Source organism: Octodon degus, unplaced genomic scaffold (assembly GCF_000260255.1).
Source record: "Octodon degus isolate 3935 unplaced genomic scaffold, OctDeg1.0 scaffold00160, whole genome shotgun sequence".
Lineage (NCBI taxonomy): Eukaryota > Metazoa > Chordata > Mammalia > Rodentia > Octodontidae > Octodon > Octodon degus.
The window spans coordinates 6410312-6436409 of NW_004524736.1; the positions used below are offsets into that span (position 1 = coordinate 6410312).

Consider the following 26098-nt stretch of genomic DNA (forward strand, 5'->3'; position numbering starts at 1 on the left):
CCCTCCCCCGGAACCAGGGATTGAACTCATGCCCTTGCCAGGCAAGTGCTTATTCTACTGAGCCATCTCCCAGGCCCCTTTATTATATGTTATAATAATATATAATATTTTCCCTACCCTTGTGAGATGTAGAAAGAGTGTAGCCCAGGGCTGACAAGATAGTTTAGCTGTCTAAAGCTCCTACTTAGGCAAGCTTAGGCAGGCATGGGACCATGTGCTGCACCAGACCTGCCCCAGTGTGGGCTGAGCCGGCCAAAAAATAATTAAAAAAAAAAAAAAAAGGAAAGAAAGAGAGTAGCCCATTGATATGGTGGGCTGGCAAGAATGCTTGTGGGAATTGGGGCTCCCAGGATGACCAAAGGCACCAGAGCCCATTCAGAAGGTGTGGAGATCGTAAGTATCCTCCATTTATTCCTCTGAGACTTGGTAGTAAGGATGTCAACTGGCAAAATCTAACACGTATTTTTATTCATTTTATTACTAATTCATTAAGTCTTATGCGTCATTCAGAACCTAAGAAAAGTGGTAATTTATTCAGGATAATACATCCTTTCTATGCCTTTTACCATATATATTTCTATTAGTAGAATCAAAAGAATTAGGTTTAAGATCCATAAAGGGCCACAAACTCTCTTTTTTTTTTTTTTTTTTTTTTTGTTGTGTTTTTTTTTTTTTTTTTTTGAGGCGTGCTGGCACTGACATTTTTTTGAGGATGTGCCCTAATGCGGGCGCTGGGGCTTGCCCATAGTGCTCTTGATATATAGGGCCCGGGCATTCTGCCAGTTCTTCTTGAGCAGGGACACCAGGAAGTTGACGGCCAGGTGGATATTGTACACAAGCTCATCATCTATCATCTTCACGTGACCAACAGCCACAGCCAGACACAGGACCTTCCTCATCTGGAACTTGATTGTGGACTTCACTTCGTCAACTTTGGCCACCATGTTTTCGTCGTGGGTCAGCAGGGAAGGGAACTTGCCAGCCTTATTGAGTCCGGGTTCCAGGATTCATGGGATCTGCTTGATCAGGGACTCCGAGGCCAGAAAAGCATCGTACTTCTTGGCCAGCTTTTTAACCAGCTTCTTATTCTTTTTTTTTTTTTTTTTTATTATTTTTTTATTTGTGTGTGTGTGTGGCCAGCTCAGCCCACCAGGGGGCGGGCTGGCTGGCATGTGGTGCTGGGGGATTGAACCTCGGTCCCTGGGCTTTGCTAAGTTTGTTTTAAGTAGGTGCTTTAGACCACTGAGCCATCTCACCAGCCCCCAGCTTCTTATTCTTGAAGAGCTTCTTCAGCGCCTCGATGTCCATGTGGGGGATGTCCACGGCCTTGGCCTCGTCGCAGTGCTGCTGGTCCCCCAGGACGCACGCGGAGAACTTGGGGCGGGACGTGGACTACAGCCGGACGGTGCCCAAGAAGCGCTTGTCCTTCTGAGGGTCATAGTTCTTCAAGCTGATTTGCAGCTCCACAGTCTCTAAAAACTTCCGGCGCTTGTGCTGGTTCCCGTGCAGGACCTCGTGCACCGCCTTGTACAGGGTGTCTCAATAGACTGCTACTCATGGTTCCTTGCGCTGAGGAAAACAAACTCTCTTATTGTGACCTGCTGTCCTGCAATTTTCTGATAGGGCTTATCCAGCATGTGCTCCCAGAGCTGGCTTGAGGTTGCTTTGTGGTCTTCACTTATTTCGTCCTGTTTTAACTCTAGAGGTAACTCCATCCCATGTTTACAATCTGGCCTCTCTGATCAGTGTAAATTCCATCCAGCACTGTGGGACTTGTCTGTTTACCTAAAAAGCAATAGTTAGATGCCAAGCGATGAGCAATATGGCACCTTTGGCACAGACTTTTCCAGCCTGTGCAGCAAGTTCCTGACTTTGTCAAATAGGCTTAGCCCTTATCACTCAAAAGGAATGGAAGAGGCAGTGGTAGGGGCCCGCCTGTCACTGTCAGAGTTGCAAATGAGCCTTTGCATTGTGAGGCTATGAGTCTGCTCAGGCTCCTTATAAATGCAGCTGGACTCAGCCACTGTGTTTCTGAGGCCTTTGGGTCATGAAGTGGATACTGTTCTTGGGAGCCCTTATTGGCTCGGGCATCTGCTGCCAACAAAAATTTCGCGGGTAAGTTCCTCCTGGACCTGTTGTTACATTTAGTGGCTTCTGCAATTTGAGAGGCAAATGGGATTGAAAAGGAGTGGCTGGGGTAGCTCAGATGGTGTGGCCTTGGGAGAAGAGGACCCGAGCTCTCATTGCACTTTTGTCTTCGTGCCATTCTGGACATTACTTCTCTCAGAGACCTGATTTTGGTGGTGAAATCAGGGTTATTTGTCCTCAAGGCCCTCCCCAGCTCCCTGAGTGCTTGTTAATTCTTTTTCTTTCTACCTCTTACCTGTAAGGTCAGATTCAATCATCTCCTGCTTTCTTACTCCTCCATTATTAATTACTATGAAAGACCAGACATGGTTTGTTTTCAAGGTCTGCCATTCTCAAATGGAAAACCCTGGCTCTTGGGGGTTTTTTGGTTTCACCTCTGTCAGCGGTGAAGGCTGTGTACTCAGTGCTTTCTCCCCAATTTCTGGGCTAGGGAGCTTTAATAGGTCTTGCCTAACTACAACTATGAAAATTAACACACAGGGACACACACTTGTACTCTGTGAGTGTGTATGCATCCCACGCAACACATTCCCCTTAGAATGATCTGAGGCTTGCAAGGGAGAGATTTGGGAGCTAGGAGAGATGGAGGGAGATACCATGGTGCCCTGGTAGAAGATTGGATTATAATAACTCATTACTGCAGAATGCTTTGCCACTTGCAAAGAGCTCTTATGTACATTATCTTTTGGATCATGCAACAACTCTGCCAGGCAGGGGTGTTATTTTCCTCAATTTAAACATGAAAAAAACCTCAGCCTTAGAAAGGTTAAGAACCCCCACCCCCACCTCAAGGCATTTAGCTGGTAAACAGGGGAGTTGAAACTCTGAATGCAAAAACCCATACCATTTTCCTAGAACAAGTTAATCTCCTAATAGAATCCTTTATCACATCTGTGCATCTATCTATTGGCTTATGCTCTATTATACTATCTAGTTAAAGGGACTTTGGAGTTGTTTATTGAAGTAATTACTTCTATGAGATTGAGTATGGTGATGACTCGCTCATACCTGTGTTTCTACTGCCAAATAGCTCAGAGGAGTTAGGCATAGCAGGTGGCAGGGCAGGGAGATTTTTCCACAGGCAGCTCAGCAGTAGGTGTGTCGTAACTGCACTCACTGCTGTGTGGGCTGACATATGAAGCTGTCAGGCTCCCACTACAGCTATTCATGTAGCTGCAGAATCCCTATTTCTCAGGACACAGACCTGTCTTCCGGGGCAGTGAGCACTCAGGCCCAGGTCCTAGAGTGCTCACCATAAGTATTTTGCTCAGAAAGTGTTCTGCACCTGAGCCAATTGCAGATAGTTCTAACACTAACAGTGGCACACTCGTCCCCAGATCTGTTCTCACTCCATAGAAGGGAACTCAGAAAAGGTAGGGGATCCTTCCTGGTTCCTGGGGTTCATGGACATGTCCTGGTGATGCCATTCAATGGACACATAGAGGGTAGGGCCGCTGGCCTCTGAGCGTTTGTGTGGGCGGAGCCTGGCTAATGAAGCTGAAAATGACAGCTTCTCTGCTTTGCTTTGCACACTTGGTTCTTTGGCCTCCCCTCTCCTCCTATTCTTTTTTTTTTTTTTTTTTTTTGTGGAACCAGGGATTGAACTCAGACTCTTGCACTTGCTAGGGAAGCACTCATTCCACCGAGCCATCTCCCCGGCCCCTCCTCCTATTCTTTTGCTCGGCTGTTATTTTTTTGTCCTGGTCTTCAGTGATTTTTAAGGATGAAACAATGACAAGGATGCTTGGGGTGCTAGGCCAGCAGACAGCCGGACATGGTTAGTAGTTGTAGAACTGGTTTTAGTGTCAGTGGTAGATGGCAGACATCTGAGAGCCCCAGGGAACCATCTCTGAATATCACTCACAGGGGTTGCTAAGCCTGGCTGGGGGGTGGGGGCAGGTGAGAGAGGCACAAAGAACAGGCCATTTGACTGCTGGCTTAGTGATGGGGGAGGCAGTCACTGACCAGGATACAGGACAAGTGTGAAGGTGCCGGTCGTGGCTGGCAGCAACTGGATAACACTTGGTATTGAAGGGAACCAGAAGCACTCTCAGAAAACTTGTGTAGAGCAGGAGAGGTAGACACGGCCACCTGTGATTCCATGTTCCCCTCCCAGGTTATCTTTCATCTTCAGAAAGAGCTCAGGCCAAGATGTTTGAATGAATTTCCAGATCGTAGTCTGGAGAGGGCATTTTCCAAAGAGAGACAAAGATAGTAAGGGCAAGAAAAAGGCTGCTTTTTGCATGCTGCCCCCTCTTATGTCCTCTGAGCCTTCTGGTATTGATGTTCATCTGATGTTATCAGTACTGCTGCTTTTTAGCACTGTCTGAGGATTGTACCAAACCTTCCCTCCTTTGGTTATGGGAAGCTTCATGGGTGATACAAGCTGGTCCTAGTGGGAGATTGCCAGGCAGTTAAGGAAAAGGGCCGGGACTGCAGGCAGAGGGAACAGTATGTGCAAAGGCGTACCAAAGAAAGTATATGGTGAATTTTGGATTTTGGTGGGGCTGGAGCCAAGGGGCATGGAAGAGAAAAGTGGAGGAGAGTCCGATGGAAAGGGTCCATTCTCACTGGCCCTTCTGCCCTGCTGTCTGCACACCACAGACATTTCTTTAAGCTCTGTATCCTGGCTGATGTGGAATGATGAAATTCACTGTGTAGTTAATCACCGTCAGCGCCAATCAGAGCCACCGTGGTTCACTGTTGGGAACAGTGGCCAGTGGTGTGGGAGCCACTGCTGTGGAAAAAGTAAAGTGCATGAACTTTATCATGGATGAATATACAATAAAATTTTCACAGTCCAAGGAGTTTCTTGTTTTTATGTCCCTCTTTTTTCTCTTCCTGTTCCTCCTCTGTTCCCTCTTGGTGATTTCTCTCACTATTGCTGTTTTACAAATGCCTGATCATGCTGCTAGAGGTATTAATGCACAGGCTCTTTGTAGAAGCCCATTTTAAAGACACCCTTTTTATTGGAATGTTTGGGGGTAGGTAGTGGCAAGGCATGAGTTGCTTGTCTGGTCCTTGTCCTTTGTCAGGAGTTTAAAATACACCCTTTATCCCTCCTTAAATCTGCCTGCCTGTGATGAGAACATGATAATTTGACTCCATCTTCCAAGGGTTGCTGTCTGATTCTTAGCAAGCTTGATGGGTTCTGTATTAGTCCATTTTCTATTACTATAACAAAATAACTGAGAGGGGGATAATGTATAAAGAAAACAGGTCTAGTGTTGGAGGCTGAAAGTTCAGGATTAGGTGTGTATTCCTATCTGTTCAGCCTCTCACGAAGGTCTCTTGTCTGTATCACAACATAGTAAATGGCATGACAGTTGGAACACATGGAAGAGGGAGACAGCACATGGTAAGACAGGAAGCTAGAGAGAGTCAGAGGCCAGCTTCACTATTTTTTTATGATAATCCACTCTTGGGAACTAAGTTTGAGAGATCTACATTAATCCCTCTGCAGGGCCCACTAGATCCCACCTCTTAAAGCTCCTTCCGCCCACAGATGTCACCACTCTGGCTTCCAGCACAGGTGCCCTTGAAACACACACATAAACTATACCCAAGACACAGAAATTGAGACTGAGACCTGGCCCCAGCTCTCGGGGTGCAGTTAGTTGCCCACCTCCAAGGACACGGGACCAGCCGGCTGGGAGAAGACAGGACGCCTTCAAAGGCATCTTCTCCAAACCAGATACAAAATCAGAGTGGGAACCACTCTTCTGTGGGCCATGTCTGCCTGGGGCTGGCCTAGAGCCTCTGAGAGCCCTGAGAACTTTCCAGAACCAAGTAAAACCCTGAGGACCCATCTGGAGTGAACCGGTCTTCTGCTAAGGAACTGCCACGTGAGGCTGCACATTTAGCTCCTTGTGACAGAACCATTTACTTTGTCAACAGGTCCTTCAGCCCACAGCTCTTCCTGCATTCACTCATGTCAAAGGGATGACGCATGCGACAGCATTGAGTGCGGATTCATTGGGGCTGTTACCTAGCAACAGCCTAATGGCTCCCCTGGCTCTCTGAGCGGGCTGAGAGCACAAAGCATGCTTTTTAGGCTTGGCCTTCTCCCACCCACACAGGACTTCAGGCCCTCTTCCTCTGCCGCTGCTATGGAAGCTAAATAATGTACATGAAGCAAGCTCAGGACAAACAATGAGGGGGCTGTGACTGGCAGGCACTTTCTGGGCCCTCTTGGGGGCTGTGAGCAGCAGTGAATCCCAAGTTCAGCCTCACACCTGGGGCCCTATTCGTTTCCACGGCAACACACACGTGTATGGGGCTCTGGGGCTAGATGGGTGGGCTAGCACCCAGCCTCTCCCCTCTGTTCTAAGAGGACGGCAGCTGGCCCTCCCTGGATTCAGGGCTGCTCCCTTTTCCAGCTCTTCTAGGCATGGAAGTTCTGCCAGGGGTTCAGCCCTTACCCCTGACAGTGAAGAAGTGCTTCTTTGTGTCTTGAGTTAGCTTTGCGTGTAGCTCAGGAACATTCCTCTCTGTAAAAATATGTATGTTTTTCATTATAAAGCAATATAACCACATTACAGAAAACAGATACAAGGGGAAAAAAGTAAGTCACCCATAATCCCACGACCCGAACTTGAGCACCGTCAGCATTTGGTGTATTTCCGTTGTCTGTTTTTCTTCCAATGCATCTGCTTTTTCCATATTTGTAATTATGGCATACATACAATTTTTTTGTCCTGCTCTTTCACTTACTATTTCCCTTAAAGTTATACATAAGCACTTTTTCATATCTGCCATGAAGTCTTATTTTTAATGGCTATACATTCTAACCAAAGACTAGCCCACTTTCTCTCGTTCAGTTCTGTCTGGGATAGTGGGTTTGGGGCTTATTTTCCAGTGGAAAGCTCACCATTATCTTCTGCTCCCCCTTTCTCCAGGGACCAGGTTTTTAGGGTTAATGTCAGAAATGGAGACGAGATCAGCAAACTGACTCAGCTAATGGATTCAAACCATTTTAAGGTACGTAGTTCTTAGTGCTCTGGAGGGTTCTGATTGGGGTGGGAGAAAACACTTGTACTGTGGTATTATTTTTATTCCAGAGGAATTTTTCTATATAATCCTGTATTAGTCAATGTGCCATTTATATAGCTGAGAAAAGCTGTAGATGATAGCAGTTCAGTTCTGGGGCGTGAAATCCTGAGTGCGGGCTCCCTCCTTCTAACTGCCATTGACCTAGTACAACTTGGACTCTGGCAGGTACAGTTTGCTGGGCAGTCCTGACCACTTGTTAAACCAGAGTTAGTTATATTTTTAAGTTATATCTCCAATTCTTTTATTTTTTAATTTTTATTGTATTTTTTTTAGCAGAACCGGGGATAGAACTCAGGCCTTTGCGCTTGCCAGGGAAGTGCTTATTCCACTGAGCCATCTCCCCGGCCCCCATAATGTCTCAGTTTTTTATTTTTTATTTTTTTTATTTTTTATTTTTATTTTTATTTTTTTTGGTGGAACCGGGAATTGAACTCAGACCCTTGTGCTTGCCAGGGAAGCACTTTCCTGACCACTTGTGATTGTGAATAGACAATGTCTGCCCTCAGGTGGGGCTCAGCCCTTCAGGGATCACCCTGGATTTGACAGGCTCTAGAGAATGAACTATTGCGTGTTTTACCTGAACTGTCCTTTAGTCTGGTTTTATTTCTGTTCCCTTAAGCTCAATTTCTGGAAGTCTCCTTCCAACTTCAAACGACCTGTGGATCTCTTGGTCCCATCCATCAATCTGCAGTCAGTCAAACACTTCCTGAAGACCCAGGGCTTGGAGTACTCAGTGACAATTGATGACCTACAGGTGGGTAGGTTGTGGTTCTCTTGGCCCAAACAGCCAGTCCAGAGTGGACCTGAGAGATTCTCTACATCTGCTGTCATCCTTTTTCATTCATAGATGAAGAAACTGGGGCAAATGGAAGTAAAGTGCAGTGACTTGTTAGAGGAACAGCATGTTATAGTACATAGGGATCTACTAACTACTAGCTAACTATGAGTGCTGTGTCTTGGGCAAGCTTTTACCTTCTTGAGGCTTCTGTTTCTTTATCAGTAAAATGGCAGTGGTGATCCTCCTCTTCTTTCACACAGTGTCTGAGAAGATTCTTTAATTAAATATATGTAAAACCTATTAAAAAATGGATATATCTTAGGTACCCCAGTGAGTGATAAGTGTACCTCCTTTTTGTTATTTGAAGTTAGGCAGCAAGAAAAGGGGTGGGTGAAGGTACTGGAGACCAGCTGTAAGAGGTGCCCTCTGAGGGAGGGGGAACGTGAGCCACAGTCCCCAGCAAAGGGAACATCACCATCCAGTCCCACAACCTGTGGGGAACAGCAGGACGGTGTCTAGCTCACACTCTCCTTCACCGAGGTGGGTTATAGATTAATTGGTGATTTGGCCCAGGAGCTTCCTGATGGCGTGAGCAGCTGTGAACTTATTAATCATCCTCACATGTCACAGACATCTGCCAGGAAGCTTCAAAGTATGAGTGGTCGTAAGAATTTCTTTGTTTCAGAATAGTTTCCCGAGCTGTGTATTTCAGAGGCACTGGATACCAGATGCAGGCTGATGTCTAGAGACTTCATACTATAGAATAACCAAATAGCACATATGCTTCTTCCAGAGAGTAAGTGTGTTTTGAGTGGCGTAGTAGAAATAAATTAGCCACCAAGAAGTAAAGTTAGATATGTGATACAGATATAGATAGATAGATAGATAGATAGATAGATAGATAGATGATAGATAGATAGATGAAAAAAGTCTGATCCCCCCCTTTTAAAAGAGCAGAATATATTTATTGGGAGAAAGAAAGTTTCTGTCAGAGAGAGGGACAGAAGGGGACCTGAGTGAGTTGCCTGATCACCCCCAACCCTTTTTTTTTTTTTTTTTTGTCATGAAGATTCTTTTAGAAGTAGTGCCTGGGATATAGCTCATTGGCACAATGTCTGTCGGGGAAACACAAGGTCATGAGTTTGAGTCTCAGTATGAGAGAGAGGCGGGGGGGGTGGAGCTTGAGCTTACCATTTCTTTTACTTTAAATTTTAGTTCATATGATTTAAGCTATCTGACATCTTTTGAGTCCTGGACATTTGTGCTGCTTTTCACTGAGGATGCCACTATCTTGGTCCACCCGTGTACCAAGATAATCTCAGGAAAATCATGATCCTGTATTCCCAGAAGACCATTTCATCATGTTGCTGTATCTGTTTTAGGATCTTTTAGATATTGAAGATGAAGAAATGCAACTCAATGAAGGGAAAGAGCGGAGTGATAGTAATTTCAACTATGGGGCATACCATTCCCTGGAAGCTGTAAGTGTTTTGCAGTAGATTTAAGGCCAAGGTTGTTTGTCTCCTGCATTTTCTAACCTTTCTCCAGTGTAGTACCACTTCACAGAGGGGATAGAGTGTGACTCTCTAATTCCTTTCCATTTCTTGAATTAAATCCTACCTGCACCTAATAGCACAGTGAATCACAAACTTGACACTTTCCCCTCAGCATATATATATATATATTTTTTTTCTTTTCTTAAGCAACTACTTAAAGAAAACTATGAAATAACTGCAATCATTTCCAGTCCTTATAACTCAAGCTTCTTCTCTCCTGCTATAATCCCTCACTGAGAATAAAATGTTGTCGGTGCCAGAAAAGTAGACAAGTAGTTATTTTTAAGGTTAACCAAATATTTCCACTCTTTTTTTTTTTTTTTTTTTTTTTTTTTGCAGAACTGGGGATTGAACTCAGACCCTTGCACTTGCCAGGCAAGTGCTTGTTCTACTGAGCTATCTCCCCAGCCCCATCCACTCATTTATCATGACTTCTTATAATGTATATTTGTTCCATAATGCATTTTTTGTGTGGTATTCAGTTGGAAACCACTTTAATAGATGACTGACTTTTAAGATACGCCAAACTTTCTAGTGAAAACTTGGAGCAAAATAATTTCATATAATACTGGAACTTGAGAAATAAGAGGGATTGTTGGATGAAACTACATCATAAATAGTATAATTCTCTTATAACCCTCAGGATCTCCCTCATCTACTAGCTCAGGTAAACTCTGTAAACTTAATTTTATGATTGTAGTTTTCCTGCAGTGTATAGCTCCTTGCAAGCTTAAGGCTTGAACAAATCTAAAACAGTTTTCTCCCTCATCTACCTTAATACATGTTATTATTTATGTATAAACAGAATGTTCCTGGCATGCTTTTCATGAGACATATACTTTTTTTCTAGATGAAGAATTATTTTCAGTGGTTGACCAACTATTTCCACTTCTTTTCCATGATTGTCAGTAGTTTTGTTTATTGTGTACACTCCAACTGCATTGTCCCTTGATCTTTCTTGAGATGAATGTCAGACATCTGCAAAACAGCTGGATAATGTTAGGGGTTCATTTTCAGGCCATGGACAAAAGCAGAGCCCAGGATCTGCACGGGGATCAAACCCATGACGTTAGCCTCATTACTGTGAGGCCTTTCCCAGTTGAGCTAACCAGTTGCAAATGTCACCCAAGGACTCACAGGGGCTGTTCTCTCACCTGCTAGCTGTCTTAGTCTCACTTTCTCATCTGGTCTTTTTTTTTTTTTTTTTTCCGGAACTGGGAATTGAACTCAGGGCTTTGTGTTTACCAGGGAAGCACTTATTCCACTGAGCTATCTCCCTGGCCCTCATCTACTCATTTCTAGTTTCTCTGGCTTTAGGTACCCTTTGCAGGCTAGAGCTCAGCTTTTCTGGATCCTTGGGAGCCCCTTTGCCATAGATTGGTGTGCCATCTCCCTCCTAACTTTTCTTTCTTTTTTTTTTTTGTATTTTAGGGAAGGGTCTACAGGGTGTTCAGGTCTCACTACTAGATCGGACTTGTAGTGATCCATCCATCTGTTTACAACCTCCCAAGAGCTGGGATTACAGGCACGTGCCACCAGTAACTTTTCATTTTCTGTTTTTTGAAGGAAGAAAAAAAATACCATATCCTATAACCACAGAGGGTCCTTAGGTTTCTTGTGGCGATTTCATGTGTGTCTGCAGGATCTCTGGTTTCAGATTCTCCATGTGTGTTGCAGCAGTGGCTGGCAGACCCATCTGTGGACACAGCTTAGTGCTTTAACTTTTCCTAAGGGCTGGCAAGATAACTAAATGGATTAAAGTGTCTGCTTAGGCAGATGCAGGGACTGGAGTTCAATCCCTGGCTGGCCACTCCGGCCCTGCCCCCGAGGCGTGCTCAGACAGCAAATGAGACTAGGCATGGTGGTGCATGCCTGTAATCCCAGCGCTTAGGAGGCTGAAAACAGGAGGATCACTACGAGTCTGATCTACGCAATGAGACCCTGTACTAAATACATTTATTGAAAAAAGTATTAAATACATTAACTTTTCCTAGATGACTGTCCTCATGTGGCTCAGGAAATGCCCCTGGTTTCCTTCACTCTAGGGTCAGTGGGTAGAGCAGAGTTTCTAAGCCCTTTCTGTGGCCAGATTAGCCCATTTCCAAATTTTTACTCAGAGCTGGATCCTAAACCCTCAGCACCTAAGGCTTCCTCTCCCACCCTCTTCCCTGTAACTTAGGTCCCTCTTGATTGCTGGTACCCCCACCCCCCCGCCCAGCCTCCACCTTCCTGAGGAATTACCTTCTCTGTGCTGTATTTGGATTATCTGTGACCTTGGGGGTGGCTTCTTGCTTCTGTTAAGTCTGCCACACTGGCTGCCAGTGTATAAGGCTTGATTTTAAGACTATAAGCTTGATTTTACCAATATCAACTGCAATTTTCCTTCTGAATATAGCTCCTTCTTGCAACCATAAGAATTATACAATTTTATTTATTTTCTTCTTATTTCCTTCTTTTGGTCTTCAAATGATTAGAGAAACTAAAATGAGTAAACTCTATTTAAATTAGTCTTTTCCTACCCCCTGAAAGCAATTGGGAGTATTCTTTTACAACTCATGACTTGTTCTGATAAAGCTTTTAGAAAAAATCACCTTCAAAGTGGGGTACCCATAACATAAGATTGCCCACTGAGATGGAGGAAGTAATTATTACACCTTCTCTTTATATTCACTTATAATACAACCATTTCTGTCTTTTTTGTTTCATCATATTCATAATGTATTTGTTTGGTAGTGTATATAGGTACCTGGTGAATATTCAATTCTTTTTGCCATTGTGGAAAGTGGCTCCCAAAAGGTTTGGGGAATCTTCTTGCTAAGGGCCTTGTCTGAGTGGTATGAAGCTCAGAGTGGTATGAAGGACCATACTTTGGAGCAGTAGCTGTGTCAGTCTCTCTACTAAAACTGAGTGGATTATTCTGTGGAGAAGTGAAATGTGTTATTCTGTAGAGAGTTGTAAAAGTTAGACTCTTCATTGGTTCTTTGTAATAATCATGCCTTAATATGATCAACTTCAAGATTAGGGGCCCAGAAAAAAAATCATGAAGACCAATAAGGTAAAGTTCAGTTACCTACCCAGAAGTAAATAAATTTTAAAACTGCCTTTGGGTTTACTTTTTCATGCTTCAGATTTACCATGAGATGGACAGCATTGCCGCTGATTTTCCTAAGCTTGCGAGCAGGGTGAAGATTGGACAGACCTTTGAAAAGCGGCCGATGTATGTACTGAAGGTGAGGCTCCAGGGCCCTGGGTGTTCAGGACCCAGCCTCAGACCATGGGGGAGGCAGCGGTTCAGTCTCTGTGACTTCAGGGCAGAGAATGAGGCTGGGAGACATCTTTCATGGCTCAGATTTGATCTTATGGGTCTCCTGCCTTGTGTACAGTAGGACTGCTAGAAGGAGCAGTCCTATTCCCTGCTTAGAGGAAGGAAGAGAGAACAGGGGATTAGAGTGCTGGAATTATAGTTGCAGTCCTGACTGCATTCCCACCATCTATTAGTGGCATGAGAAGTTGGGATAGGCCTTCTAATCTATTTTGCTTTTAGGGTTATTTCCTGGCAAAGCTACCTAGGAAGCTAATTTCAGGGCCAATTTTTTTTTCTTTTTAAAAATCAATTAATATTATCTGTATATTTTAGATATAAATACTAATAACATTTTGATGAAATGTTAAACCTAGCGCTGAGCTTCGGCTATACAAACCTTAATTCCAGATAATTCTTTTCTTCTTTCTCTCTCTTTTTTTGTTTTGGGGGGTTTTGGCAGAACTAGGGGTTGAACTCAGGCCCTTGCACTTGCCAGGCAAGCGCTTATTCTACTGAACCATCTCCCCCAACCCCTCTTTTTTTTTTTCAGGACTAAGGATAGAACTCAGGCCCTTGCACTTGCCAGGGAAGTGCTTATTCCACTGAGCTATCTCCCTGGCCCCCCCTTTTTTGTTTTTGATACTGGGAGTCGAACTCAGGACTGGTACTTGCCAGGCAGGCACTGTGCCGCTGAGCTATATCTCTGGCAATTTCCAGATATTTCTAACAGATTCAGGTTCATATTGGCAAAAGGGATAGAAAATGAGGACAATGACATAAATTGCATGAATAATCCAGCCGAGTGAATAAAAAGGAATCTGAGCATATAAACCATGGAACAATTGATTGAGCTAAGAATTTGCCAAAACCTTGGCTTCATAGAAACCCCACAGAACCCAGGTTGATAGCAAATTACCAGCAGGAGAGGAGACCTGCCACTGAGCTGGTTGCTTTAAAATAATTACATTTAGATTATTTGCCCATCTGATGGAGACCTTGGCTTCTTAGCACCAAGCTCTGACCCAAGGGGCCCCAACACTATACCAGAGCTGGAGGTAGAATTCATTACTGCCATTTACAGAGAGCTATAGTGAAGCTCTCGTCCTCCTAATTTAAAACCGAATTCATTTATTGCATCAGCAAAACAGCCTGGTTCATGCACTTTGTGTCTGTCTCTATTGGGATACCATTTGAGGTCTTTCAAGAGACATACTATTATCTCTAATCGTAGCAGCATTCTAATCCACAATAACAATTGTTTCTCCTTCCCATTTGCTCCCAATGCTGGAGAGGTTCAGGCTGCCCGGAGCTGCAGCCAACCAATTAAGCTCCCTGGTCACGGATAAACCCGATAAATAGATGGTGCCCTCAGGAACATTTGGTCTCTGAATTATCTTAAATGAATTAAATGAATAGGAGTGAGCTGGGGAGAAGAGAGGTGAGCAGAGGCGTGGGCAGGTGGGTCATTTTTCTGGCCTCTTTTCCTTTTGCAGTTCAGCACGGGAGGAGGCAAACGACGGCCGGCCATTTGGCTGAATGCAGGCATTCATTCTCGAGAGTGGATCTCGCAAGCCACTGCCATCTGGACGGCGAGGAAGGTCATGTCGCCCGGTATTAGCCAGGGACTCTGGTGGGCCTGTGGGGGAAGGGGCTGCAGAGTCCCACGTGACTGGAGCCAGGGGACAAGGTGGGAAGGCACTCTGTACAGACCCAGGAGGCTGGGATCTTTCCAGATTGGAGAAGTAAATAGTCAAAAGTTCCTGGTCATCCCACCATGGCTGAGTCACAAAGTGGCAGAGAACAAGCTCATGAGTCAGAGAGGTGGACCTACAACACGGACCCATAATGGATCACGCAAAGGGAGAGGGCAACATTAGCACCAGGCTCAGGCCAACTGCCCCCTCAGCCCTTTCTGATCCCCGCCAGGCTCCTAACAATGTCAGAGCCTTTGAAAAAGTCAATTTTTAAGCTTCTATTGAAAGGAAAAAAGCCTACATGGGGAGGGTACACCTCCCTACCTCTTTGTTGGGATTTAAATTTCTAAAATGTGCAACTCCCCACTACTGGAAGGAATGAACGAGGCATGTTCAGCAACACACTGAGGTTGCTACTGTCATGCAGCTGTGTCCCCAGGGTTTGAGGGACTCAGAGAGCTCTACAGAAAGCCACACACCTGGGACAACAGGGAGGTGTCAAGGGTGGAGACTCTTCTAGGAGCTGCCGCTCTTGGCAGGTGTAGGGGATCTCCAGGACTTAGACCTAGTGACCCAGCCTGGTGCAGTGTGGCTGACAAGCACTTTGTCTCTGCTTAGATTGCGTCTGAGTATGGGAATGATCCAGCGGTCACCTCTATCTTGAAGAAATTGGATATTTTCTTGTTGCCTGTGGCCAATCCTGATGGATATGTGTACACACAAACCCAAGTGAGTAATCCTGAACAGGCTACTCAGGCTTGGTGTGAAACTTCCTTATTGAATTTCCTACTTTGCCAGTGCCTTTGGCGAGAGCTTCCACCAATATGCATACTATGAGTTCCCTTGGGATTTCATTCTCTAGTCATTCTCGGAGCTGAGAATCAGCAGGGAGCTTTTTGTGTTTTTGTTTTTGGGTTTTGTTTTTTGTTTTTTGTTTTTTTTTCTAGAGAAAATAGTCTCAGGAACGCTCTATTATGGGTCTGGAACGATTATCATCATTTTACCAATCTTATTCATTTCTTCTCTCCCACACAATCCTTTCTTGATGTACTTTAAAGCAAATCCCAGACATAACGCTATTTCACCCAAAACTACCTTTAGTATGCAGCTCCAGCTGACGATAATACTAATAAAAACCTCAAATCTACTACACCTCTGTCATCTTTGAAAAATTAATGGAAGTTCTTTAATATCATGTAACACCCCCAATTATCTTCAAAATGTCTCTACAGAGTCAATTTGTTGAAGTGGGGATCTCACAAGGTCTGTGCACTACGGCTGGCTCCTGGGTCTCTCAGTGTCTTTTAGTCAACACCAGCACCCCCCACATACATCTTTTTAAAATGTCATTCATTTGTTGGAGAAACCAAGTAATTTCCTGTATAATGTCTTGCATTTTGGATTTGGCTGATGGCTTCTCAGTTGTGCCATTTAATTTGCTCCCTTAGTCCCCAAGCTGGAGCATGCCTGGATTCAGGTGGATTTTTAAAGGCTAGAATAAAGTATGTGCTGTGCTCTTCAAGTACATCAGCAATCATGAAGGCCCACCATGGCACTGGCCCTGCTTCTCCTAAAGCCCATGATTATTCAGTGCATTCCATTGGGAATCAGCCTAGTTCCGTGATGATGAACCTTCCTGAGACTGTGTGTCCAAACTGCAACCCAAAGCTCACTTATTTATCGCAAAGTGACAAGAGCACAATTAAATCCGAGTACTGAGATTTTAGGTTAGAAAAAATAATTGTTATCTGATGCTGCACTGCTGGGGAAACTTGGCCTGCGTGCTGGCAGAAAGGGCTCTGTGTGCTTCTTCACCATGGGCCTAGTCCTTCCATCCAGTTCTCAAGGGGTGTTTTGAGGAAGTCCCTCACTTACAGCCAGAAAGTGCACTCTTCTCTCTCTGAGGCATGAGAACAAATTGCCCAGGCAGGCCCGCAAGCAGCTCGTCCCAACTCTTGTGCTTGTCTCCATCTTAGCACTCAGAAAAATCTTTTACTGCCCCGAGTCCTGATTTACCCCTGGGCGTTTCATGATTTGTTTAGAACCGGTTATGGAGGAAGACGCGGTCCCTGAATCCTGGAAGCCACTGCATTGGCACTGACCCAAACAGAAACTGGAATGCGAGTTTTGCAGGTAGGCGTGGGGGTACAGTTTCAGATTCTGCTGCCGTTGGTGAGCCTGTCCTCCCATGCCCTGAGGAGGCAGGGAGGGAGCAAGTTCCTTCTGTCTTCACTGCTCTACTCACTGAGAGAATTAGGACCATCACTTAGGCTATACAAATTTGCTTTGTTTTGTTTCTTTAAAAAATTTTTATTGTAATTTTTTTAAAACAGTTGCATCAGTGTCCTCTATCTGTCCAGAATTCTGTTTTATTGTTTTGTTTTGCATTGATTATTTTGTTTTGAGATGGGCTTTCACTATGTAATGTAGGCTTACCTTGAATTTGCCTATGTAACCCAGGCCGGCCTCAAACAAGTGATGATCTTCCTGCTTCAGACTCCAGAGTACTGTGATTACAGAACTGTGCCACCATGCCCAGCCTTTATTGTAGCATTGAATGGGAACAACTCAATAATTCCTGTCCACCGAAAAGAATGGTGGGACAGAGTATCTTTGCATCATGATTACAGTCATGATAGTATTGTGATTAATAAATATTTGTGTATTTATTTATTATGATGCTGAAGATTAAATACAGGCCTTTGTGCATCCTTTGTGCCAGTCCTTACACCAATATTTATTTTATTTTATTTTTGAGACAGAGTCTTTGTAATGCAGGCTGGCCTGGAGTGCTGGGATTACAGGCCCGTACCACCATGCCTGGCTACACGAATATTTTAAAACCAATCTCATCATAGAAGTATGAATCCCAGGGGCTGGTGAGATGGCTCAGTGGTCTAAAGCACCTACTTAGAACAAGCTTAGCAAAGCACAGGGACCGCAGTTCAATCCCCCAGCACCACATGCCAGCCAGCCCCGCCCCCTGGTGGGCTGAGCTGGCCACACACACACACATATAAATAAATAAATAAATAAATAAATAAAAGAAGTATGAATCCCAGGGCCTTCCTTATCCCTCATTGTAGCATCACTGTTGGGCAAATTGCAGGTGGGTAGAAGGGCCCCCTGTGGCAACTCAAAAACGAGCAGTGAGCACTGTTACCCTAATGGGAAAGATTAATAAAGCCTTGATTATCTGTTGTGAAAATTAATTCTAGCAGTTTCCTATGTGCACGTATGAGCCCCCAAAGTTTCATGTCTTGGAGAGAGAATGAGGATGAGGTGGCTGGGGTTCGGAGTTCCAGCTGTTTAAAAATCATGCTCCACAGAAGTGCCAGGCATGTGCCAAGTACTTTCCCCTATACCTTATTCTTCTTGCCTAGTGACTCTTATTATCTGAAGTGAGAGAAGACCCTCTAAGATTCCATGGCTGCTAAGAATTAGGATCTAAATTAACTTTCTAATTCAAAATCCAGATCCAACCTCTTTTACTACTCCACATCTGTACTGATATTTTTAATGGCTTGCTCTTAATTGTACAAAATCCACTGGGGGACAATAATGACTGTGGAAAAGGAGCTGACATGAATGTGGGGGCTGAGGGCATCAAAGTTAAGACAGATAGTTCCATAACTGAGGTGATCACACACACACACACACACACACACACACACACACACACACACCAGATATCTTAGGTAGCTGTATTGTGAAGTAACACAGAAGATGATATTTCTAAACACTTATTAAATAATCAAGACATTTTAGCCAGAACAATAGATTACTTTTGGCAGCAGCTGGCTGTTAAGATCTGAACCAAGAGAGTAAGTTGACACCAGAATAAATTGAGTCATTTTCATTATTTATTGGTATTCATATTAATTGTCTAAAATACTTGTTAATTACAACTCATTTTCAAGCATGCTATTAATTATTTATGACAACCACTATTGGCACAATATAAGGTCAACTCTATCCACTTAAAGAAGTCACAGCAAGCGGGATGTGGTGGTGCCCGTCTAATCCCAGCACTGAGCGAGGCTGAAGCACGAGGCCTGCATGTTCAAATTCTGCTTGGGCAACTTATTGAGATCCTTTCTTAAAATAAAAAATAAAAAGTGCTATGGTATAGCTCAGTGGTCCTTGGGTTTAATCCCTTGAATAGTAAAAAAAAAAAAAGAAACAAAATCTCAATAATTTATTTTCCTAGCTGTGATAGATCCAACACCCCTACCTCCCTCTCTGTTCCCTTACTCACAGTCTGTTCAAACCATGGATAGGCTTTGGAGACATTTGCCAGTAGCCTGCCTGTTGTTGATACCTCCAGCTGCTCCTCGGGGTTAAATGTCCTCAGTTACATCATCTTGGCCTGTGGGTTACTGTTTCTGATTGGACTGTCCCCAACAGGAAAAGGAACCAGTGATAACCCTTGCTCTGAAGTGTACCATGGCCCACATGCCCATTCTGAGGTGGAGGTGAAATCAGTAGTGGATTTCATTCAACAACATGGGAATTTCAAATGCTTCATTGACCTGCACAGCTACTCACAGCTGCTGATGTATCCCTACGGGTACACAGTCAAAAAGGCCCCGGACGCCGAGGAGCTGGTGAGTGACAGCCGACTTCCACCAGACCTCGGGCTAGCTTGACTTCCACATGCTGCCAGAGTACCAATCTATAGCTGTAAAGGGAAAATCCAGGAGCATGGGTGGGTGTTGTCAAGGGCCCAGAATTCTCTTCTCATCCTTTGGGATGGGTGTACTGTCAGACATACTGGTGACAGGAGGAAGATAGTGCCTTTTAATTCTATGCCAACTGTGACATTGCCTTGCCTTTTCACCTTTTTCCCAACTGGGTCATGTCACAGCCCCACTACTCACCAAGGACTGTGGTTGTTGGCACTGTGGTGTACAGGGGGGAAGTACTATCACTGTGATTAAGGAAGAGGTGCTCTGCGTCGAGTTCGGTGAGAAGGTACTTACAAGTGGACTGAGGTGGAGCAGGGCTGGCATATGCCAGAGGACTGTAGGCCCCTACCTCTGTGGGGGCTGCTGAAGGGCACTGCTCTGCCCAGGTCGAAGCCAGGCCACAAGCCTTCTGGCCCTTTTCATCTATGGCTGTCCTGTCTGGAACCCCAGCTCCTCAAGCATTTTCTCAGGAACATACTTGGTCTTCCCTTCTGGTTCTGAGTATGACAGTCCTCTCCTTGGGAATATAGAAGATGGGGCCTTACTAGATTCCTAATAGGGTGGGGAGCAGCTCACCAGCCCTTTGCTCAAAGCAGCTCTTCCAGTTTGAGCATGTGCCACACCTGCTTTTGGAGCATGTATCACTCTTCACCCCTAAAGTGGGTGTAGGAACAGGAAATGTAGCCAGGGGAAGTATGGGACAACCTGGGCTGCCTCTATCAGGCTGTGGATCTGCTTAGGTGGGAAGGAAGAAGAGACCAGCAGGGGAAACAGGGTAGGGCTAGGACTCTCCCCAACCCCCAGTGTAGGAGAGCCGAAGAATGGAAGCCTCCAGGATTCATTCCTCTCACTCTGTCCTTTCCTTTTCCAGGATGAGGTGGCAAGGCGTGCGGCCAAAGCCCTGGCTTCCCTGTCAGGTACTGAGTACGAAGTGGGCCCGACCTGCACCACTGTCTGTGAGTACTCATGGTGTGAATCAGTGTTTAGAAAGTGCTTTACAATGGAGTGCAAGAATTTTGAGGCTGTTGTCTGATTGTTTTTTGTGGCTCATGATAGACAGAATTTATGGCAAGTCTGTGGGACTATAGCTATGGCAGGCTCTTTGACTCATGCAGTTTGTCACTTGTCCTTGATGAGTCAGGTTTTGTCAAAGGAGTCTTTGCCTTGGCATATGGATAGTGGTGCTTGTAGGGTGAGGGAGATTCCCCTCTACATCTTACTGTCAGAAATGAACAAGCGTTGGTTGGGATTCTCCCAGCAATGATTAGTATCTAGGAAAGAGAAAAAACCCAAATCCTAGTACTCTGGGAGACTGAGGCAGGCAGAATGCAAGTTTACAAGCATGTATGCAACTTAGCAACTTAGTGAGAACCTGTCTAAAAAAAAAAAAAATCTACTGAGATCCATATATAAAACTGGCGTAGAGGTTCATCATCCATAACCTCACCTTGTAGAAATACCTTTTATTTGGTCTCTCAATGAAATGTTTTATCTGAATAGTGCACTTGATTGCTGTGAGAAACTGCTGGTTCTCTTATTCTGAGAGTCTGTCTTCAGATTTTTCCATTGGGAAAAATACCATATTCCAAGTATAAACATGGGAAGCCCAGCCTCAGCCCTGGAGGGTCCCTATCACCCTCAGCACAGTGCCTTTCAGTACACACTGTTGTGTTCTGCCCACTGGGCAACCTCAGAGCCCCTGCAGATGCGCTGGCATTTCATATTCTCCTCAGTCCAGGAGTTCACTACTAGTTCTGTCTCTGCAGCTTCCCTGTCACGTCTCTTCGGAGGCAATCTCAGCCCATCTCCTGGGTGCACCTCTGGGCTCTGGCTGCACCACCCTCATCTCTGTTTCACTGAGCTGCATGAAGTAGTTAGCACGATGCTGGTATTTGAGTTGCTAATTGCAGTAACAATTCATTAATTATTCATGGATTATTGCTATTAGTGGTATTAAATGGAAACTCTTCAGAGGACACAGCTGGAGACTTTCTCCACCTTCTGCCTAACTAGTCAGAACCAAGCCAGGGACCAAAGAGAGAGGAGGTGTGCTAGGAGCCCATGAGGGGTCTTCAAAGAGCTTCTTGGGTCAGCAAGGTCCTGGCTTTTGGACCAAGCACCAGTTTAAATAATGACCTTTTCCTCCAAATCAAGCACACTTTTCTGCTCAGCATGAGCTGGGCCTACACTAAGGGATCCTCAGCAGATGCCCCCGCAGAGGAGAGAAGTCTCTCTTGGGCACATCCAAAAGCTGTAGCATTTCCTACCTCTTTCAAGAGCCTATATTCTGTCCTCCCTGCTCTCCAAAACAGCAATCAAATTTTTATAATAGTACTCTGCCTGACCCCAGGAGTCTGCAATGTGCTATGTAAATAGATAACATTTATCTTTTCAAGTACCAGTCTTTTCTTAAAGTAACCACCTAGATGAAAATGATTCTAAGATGGGTTCCACACTTTCCTGCTTCTTAAACATAGCACATGGGAGAGATTTGAGCCCCTTCCTTTGGGACTGAGTGGCTTTCTGGACATTAGTCACTATATCCTGAAGACCTAGGATTGTGCTGTTGGACCCCTCTGCTAAATAGCCCCAGCCTTCTCTGCTTCTCTGCTTCTCTCTGTCTCTCTGTCTCTCTCTTTCTCTCTCTAATGTATTTAGTTGTTACAGGATCTCACCATGCAGCTTGGACACATAGTGTTCCTCCTGTTTCATCCTCCCCGGCACTGGGATTACAAGTGTACACTACTATGTCTGAACTCTGTGGCCAGCTCAGCCCACCCTGGGGGCAGGGCTGGCATGGTGTATTGTGCTGGGGATCAAACTGAGGTCCCTGCGCTTGCCTAAGCAGGCACTTAGTCCACTGAGCTATCTCACCAGCACCTTCTGCTTTTCTTCTTCTTTTTTTTTCTTTTTCTTTTTCTTTTCTTTCTTTTTTTTTTTTTTTTTTTTTCTTTTTTTTTTTGTGGCAGAACCAGGGATTGAACTCAGGCCCTTGCACTTGCCAGGCAAACACTTATTCTACTGAGCTATCTCCCCAGGCCCTGCTTCTCTTCTTGTGTCCTTGTTCAGTCAGATCATCAGGGGTCAACTGTCCTGTTTTCAGGACAGCTGCCTCTAGCAATACTTTCTCCTTCTCTTTGTTGATTCTGGTCAACTATGGACTTAGAAATAAGTTCTAGGGGCTGGGGAGATGGCTCAGTGGAATAAGCGCTTCCCTGGCAAGTGCAAGGGCCTGAGTTCAATGCTTGATTCAAAAAAAAAAAAAAAAAAAAAGTAAAACGAAGATTCTTTTTGGGGCTGGGAAGATAGCTCAGTGGAATAAGCACCTCCCTGGCAAGCGCAAGGGCCTGAGTTCAATCCCTGGTTCCGCAAAAAAGAAATAAGTTCTTTGTGTTCATCCGACTGGTGGTTAAATCATCAGTGTTAAAGATATTCATTACAGCATTATTTATCATCACAGAAGACTGGTGAACATTGAAAATATACACCAGGAGAGTGCTGGATAGAAACACATGGTGCATTTGTAGAAATACCACACTGCTCTTTCAGTGAAGGTGGTAGATCTATATACCGAGGAATAGGGAGTGCTAAGGGATCATCTGCAGTTGTTAACTGGAAGATATAATATGTAAAACAGCGCTGGCAGTATGTTCCTGTGAGTGCTAGAAGAAAACAAACAGTGAATGTTGAGCAGGGATCTAAATAAAGTGAAGCTAAATTCCCACACTGACTGCTAAAAGGACGCCGTTTTGCCTACTTTCAAGGTTTTAAGTGTGTTCAGAAATACTGTACTTGAGTTTGCCACAGTGAGGCACCTCTAGAAACTTCTACCATCATCTATTCTTGCTGAAGCTTTTCCTCTGGGTAAATGATGGCTAATGGGACTCACACAGGACTTTAGTGAGATCAGCGGAGCCTGTTACGTACCCTCAGAGCACACCAGCTCTCAGGAGGCAGCAGCCCTAGAAAAATCATCATGCTGCCCTGAGAAGCAACTCTTAGGAACAAAAGCAAGGCAAAAAGGCTCATATGGGGGCCTGCCCGTTAGCGCAGTTGTTTCAGTGCCTGCTTAAACAAAGCATTGAGGCTCAAGATGCTCTGGTTCGAAACCAGTCTCTCCCAGGAAACCAGAGATGCCCTCAAGGCATCTTGAAATGGCAAAAAAAAAAAAAAAAAAAAAAGGCTCATATCTTCATTTAATAGATGTGTTAAGATGTGAGATGTGCTCGAGGTTAGGCTGTCTCATCAGATGGACCTGGATCCAAGCTCTAGCTCTGCCAGTTTCTGTCTGCATTTCCTTGGAGGAACTACCCATTCCAAGCCTAGATTTCTTCATCTGTAAAACAAGAACAATAATACCCATCTCCCTGATTTTTGTTTTATTTTGGCTTTTAATACCCATCTCCCTGATTTTTGTTTTATTTTGGCTTTTGTTTTTTGAGACAGGGTCTTGCTGTTGTTCAGCATCACCTTGGACTCACTAGCCCAGGATGGCCTCAAACTGGGTAATCAGGAGGCTTGCAGGTGAGCTCAGTTGTCTAAAGCGCCTGCTTGGGCAAACTCAGTCAGGTGCAGGGGACCACAGTTTGATCTCCAGCACCACATGCTGCACTAGACCCGTCCTTAAGGCAGCCTGAGCCAGCCAAAAAAAAGAATCCTTTTCAAGTTTTTGGGGCTGAGGATATAGCTCAACAGCATAAGTGCCTGCATGGCAAGTGCAAGGTCCTGAGTTCAATACCTGGTACCACCAAAAACAAACAAACAAACACACACACACACACACACACACACATAAATAAATAAATAAACAGGGTAATGCTCTTGCCTCAGCCTCCTGAGTGCTATGATTACAGGTATGTGCCACTATGCCCAGCTTCACTCTTGTTTCTAAAAGCTTATAAGATCATCAATGTAAAGTTTCTTTTTTATTTATTTTTAGTACTGGGGATCAAACCCGGGACTTTGCACTTGCCAGGCTGGCACTTATACCACTGAGCTATTTCCCCAGCCCTAAAGTTTTTAATGTAATGATTGGCTCATGGTAGATCATGAATGAATAATAGTTGTTATTGATGATATAATTATTTTATTATTTAAGAGTCAAGATCACCTATTTTTGTCCCTTTAGTGATTTTCTGCTCTAGTAGAGTTTGATGGAGAAGGAGTAAAATAGGCCTCTTGCCACTCTAGAGACTTTTTAAAAAATGTGTGGTGCTTGGGACTGAACCCAAGGCCTTCTCCTAAACTATATCCTTAGGGCTTTATTATCTCTTATTTTCAGACAGTGTCTTGCTAAGTCACTAACTCACTCCCTGTGGGCTTGAACTTTAGCTCCTCCTATATCAGCCTCCCAAAGCGATAAGATTACAGGTATGCACCAGTACACCTGGCCACCTCCCTCCAGCCTTTTGGCAGTGTGCTTCCTTCTCTCTGCACATCAGCTATCTCTTGCTGTAGAGCAAATAAATCTCAAAATTTAGTAATTTAAAACAATAAACTTTTTTTTTTTTGGCAGAACCGGGGATTGAACTCAGGCCCTTGCGCTTGCCAGGCAAGCACTTATTCTACTGAGCTAACACCCCGGCCCCAAACATTTATTTTTTGACATTATTTCCTGGGATTGGGAATTCCAGAGCAGCTCAGTTGGTGGGTGGGTTGGCCCAAAGTCTCTTGTGGGGTTATAGTCACGATGTCCTGCAGGACTACAGTAGCTATAGGTATAGCAGGGCTGGAAGACCCGCTGGTCAGGTGACCTACTGGGTGCCTAGTGAGTTCATATTTGTCTTTGAGGTATTTGTCTTTGAGTTCGTGCTCATTGAGGGCTGGCGGTCGTAGTCCTTTACCACATGTACTCCCTGAGTATTCTTACAACATGGTGGTTGTCTTTCTCCAAAGTGAGGGAACCAAGAATGACCACGTCAGAAGTAAGAGTGTTTTTCATGATAGCTCCATCTCTGAACTATCCATTAGGCATGTGGGGGAGGCCAGTCCTATCCCATGTGGGAGAGGACTGCGCAAGGACATGGATTCCAGGAATCGGGGTCTTTGGTCTCTCTCAGAGATTGTGTACTACTCTCCCTCTCTGTGAAGGCTGGTTTGAGTGACCTGCAGGACTGCACCCTGAGTTAGTGGTGAGGTGGGAGTGGGGATTTCAGGTGTTTTGCTTAGGTATGAGTGTCAACCCTCCTGGTGCAGCGAGCCAGAGGCATATGGATGGAGCCCATGTTTCCAGTGACTTGCAGGAAGAACTCTTGAATGTCAAGGAAGGCTAGGCAGGCAGACTTCCTGATACCCCAAAGGGATCTGAGCTAAAATGGTGTCTGCTCTTTTCCCTCACAGATCCTGCCAGCGGGAGCAGCATTGACTGGGCATATGACAATGGCATTAAGTACTCATTCACGTTTGAGTTGAGAGATACAGGGCATTACGGCTTCCTCCTGCCTGCCAACCAAATCATCCCTACTGCGGAGGAGACCTGGTTGGGGCTGAAGACCATCATGGAGCACGTGCGGGATAATCTCTACTAATGAAGGGGCTGTCTGTCTATGTTGATCTGTATCCATGTGCACACTCACTGAGCCCGCTATTAAAGGAGCTCATACTTTCATGCTCAAGCAGACTTCTGGGTTAGAGAGCACAGCTGGGCTGTTCCCCAGAGTTCCCACACTTCTCCAGCCTGCCCAATTTGGATCTGCTGCTTTCCTGAGCCTTTGGTGCAGCTGTCCTTCCACACAGCTGGTTGGGCAGGCTACACAGTCAGGGTTGTCCCTTCCCAGGTGACACAGCTCTACCTCATTTTCAGAACTAAAGAGTGTTTCTGGTGGTTCTGTACACCCCTCTACTTGTAGCCAAGCTAGAAGCCTCTGGCTCTTGTGGGG

The 26098-nt window shown here is 44.8% G+C and overlaps 1 protein-coding gene and 1 pseudogene across 1 annotated transcript; one reads left to right on the forward strand and one right to left on the reverse strand.

The window, feature by feature from the left end:
* Window positions 1–719: 719 nt before the first annotated feature.
* Window positions 720–1510, reverse strand: LOC101585662 (annotated as a pseudogene).
* Window positions 1511–2000: 490 nt separating this feature from the next.
* On the forward strand, window positions 2001–25747 carry Cpa4 (carboxypeptidase A4). The gene is made up of 11 exons (XM_004642754.3): window positions 2001–2115; window positions 7047–7128; window positions 7820–7954; window positions 9361–9459; window positions 12663–12764; window positions 14332–14436; window positions 15151–15261; window positions 16575–16665; window positions 18940–19139; window positions 20092–20176; window positions 25560–25747. Exons 1-11 carry the CDS (start codon window positions 2048–2050, stop codon window positions 25745–25747), a joined length of 1266 nt encoding a protein of 421 aa, XP_004642811.1. The 5' UTR covers window positions 2001–2047.
* The last annotated feature ends 351 nt before the right edge of the window (window positions 25748–26098 follow it).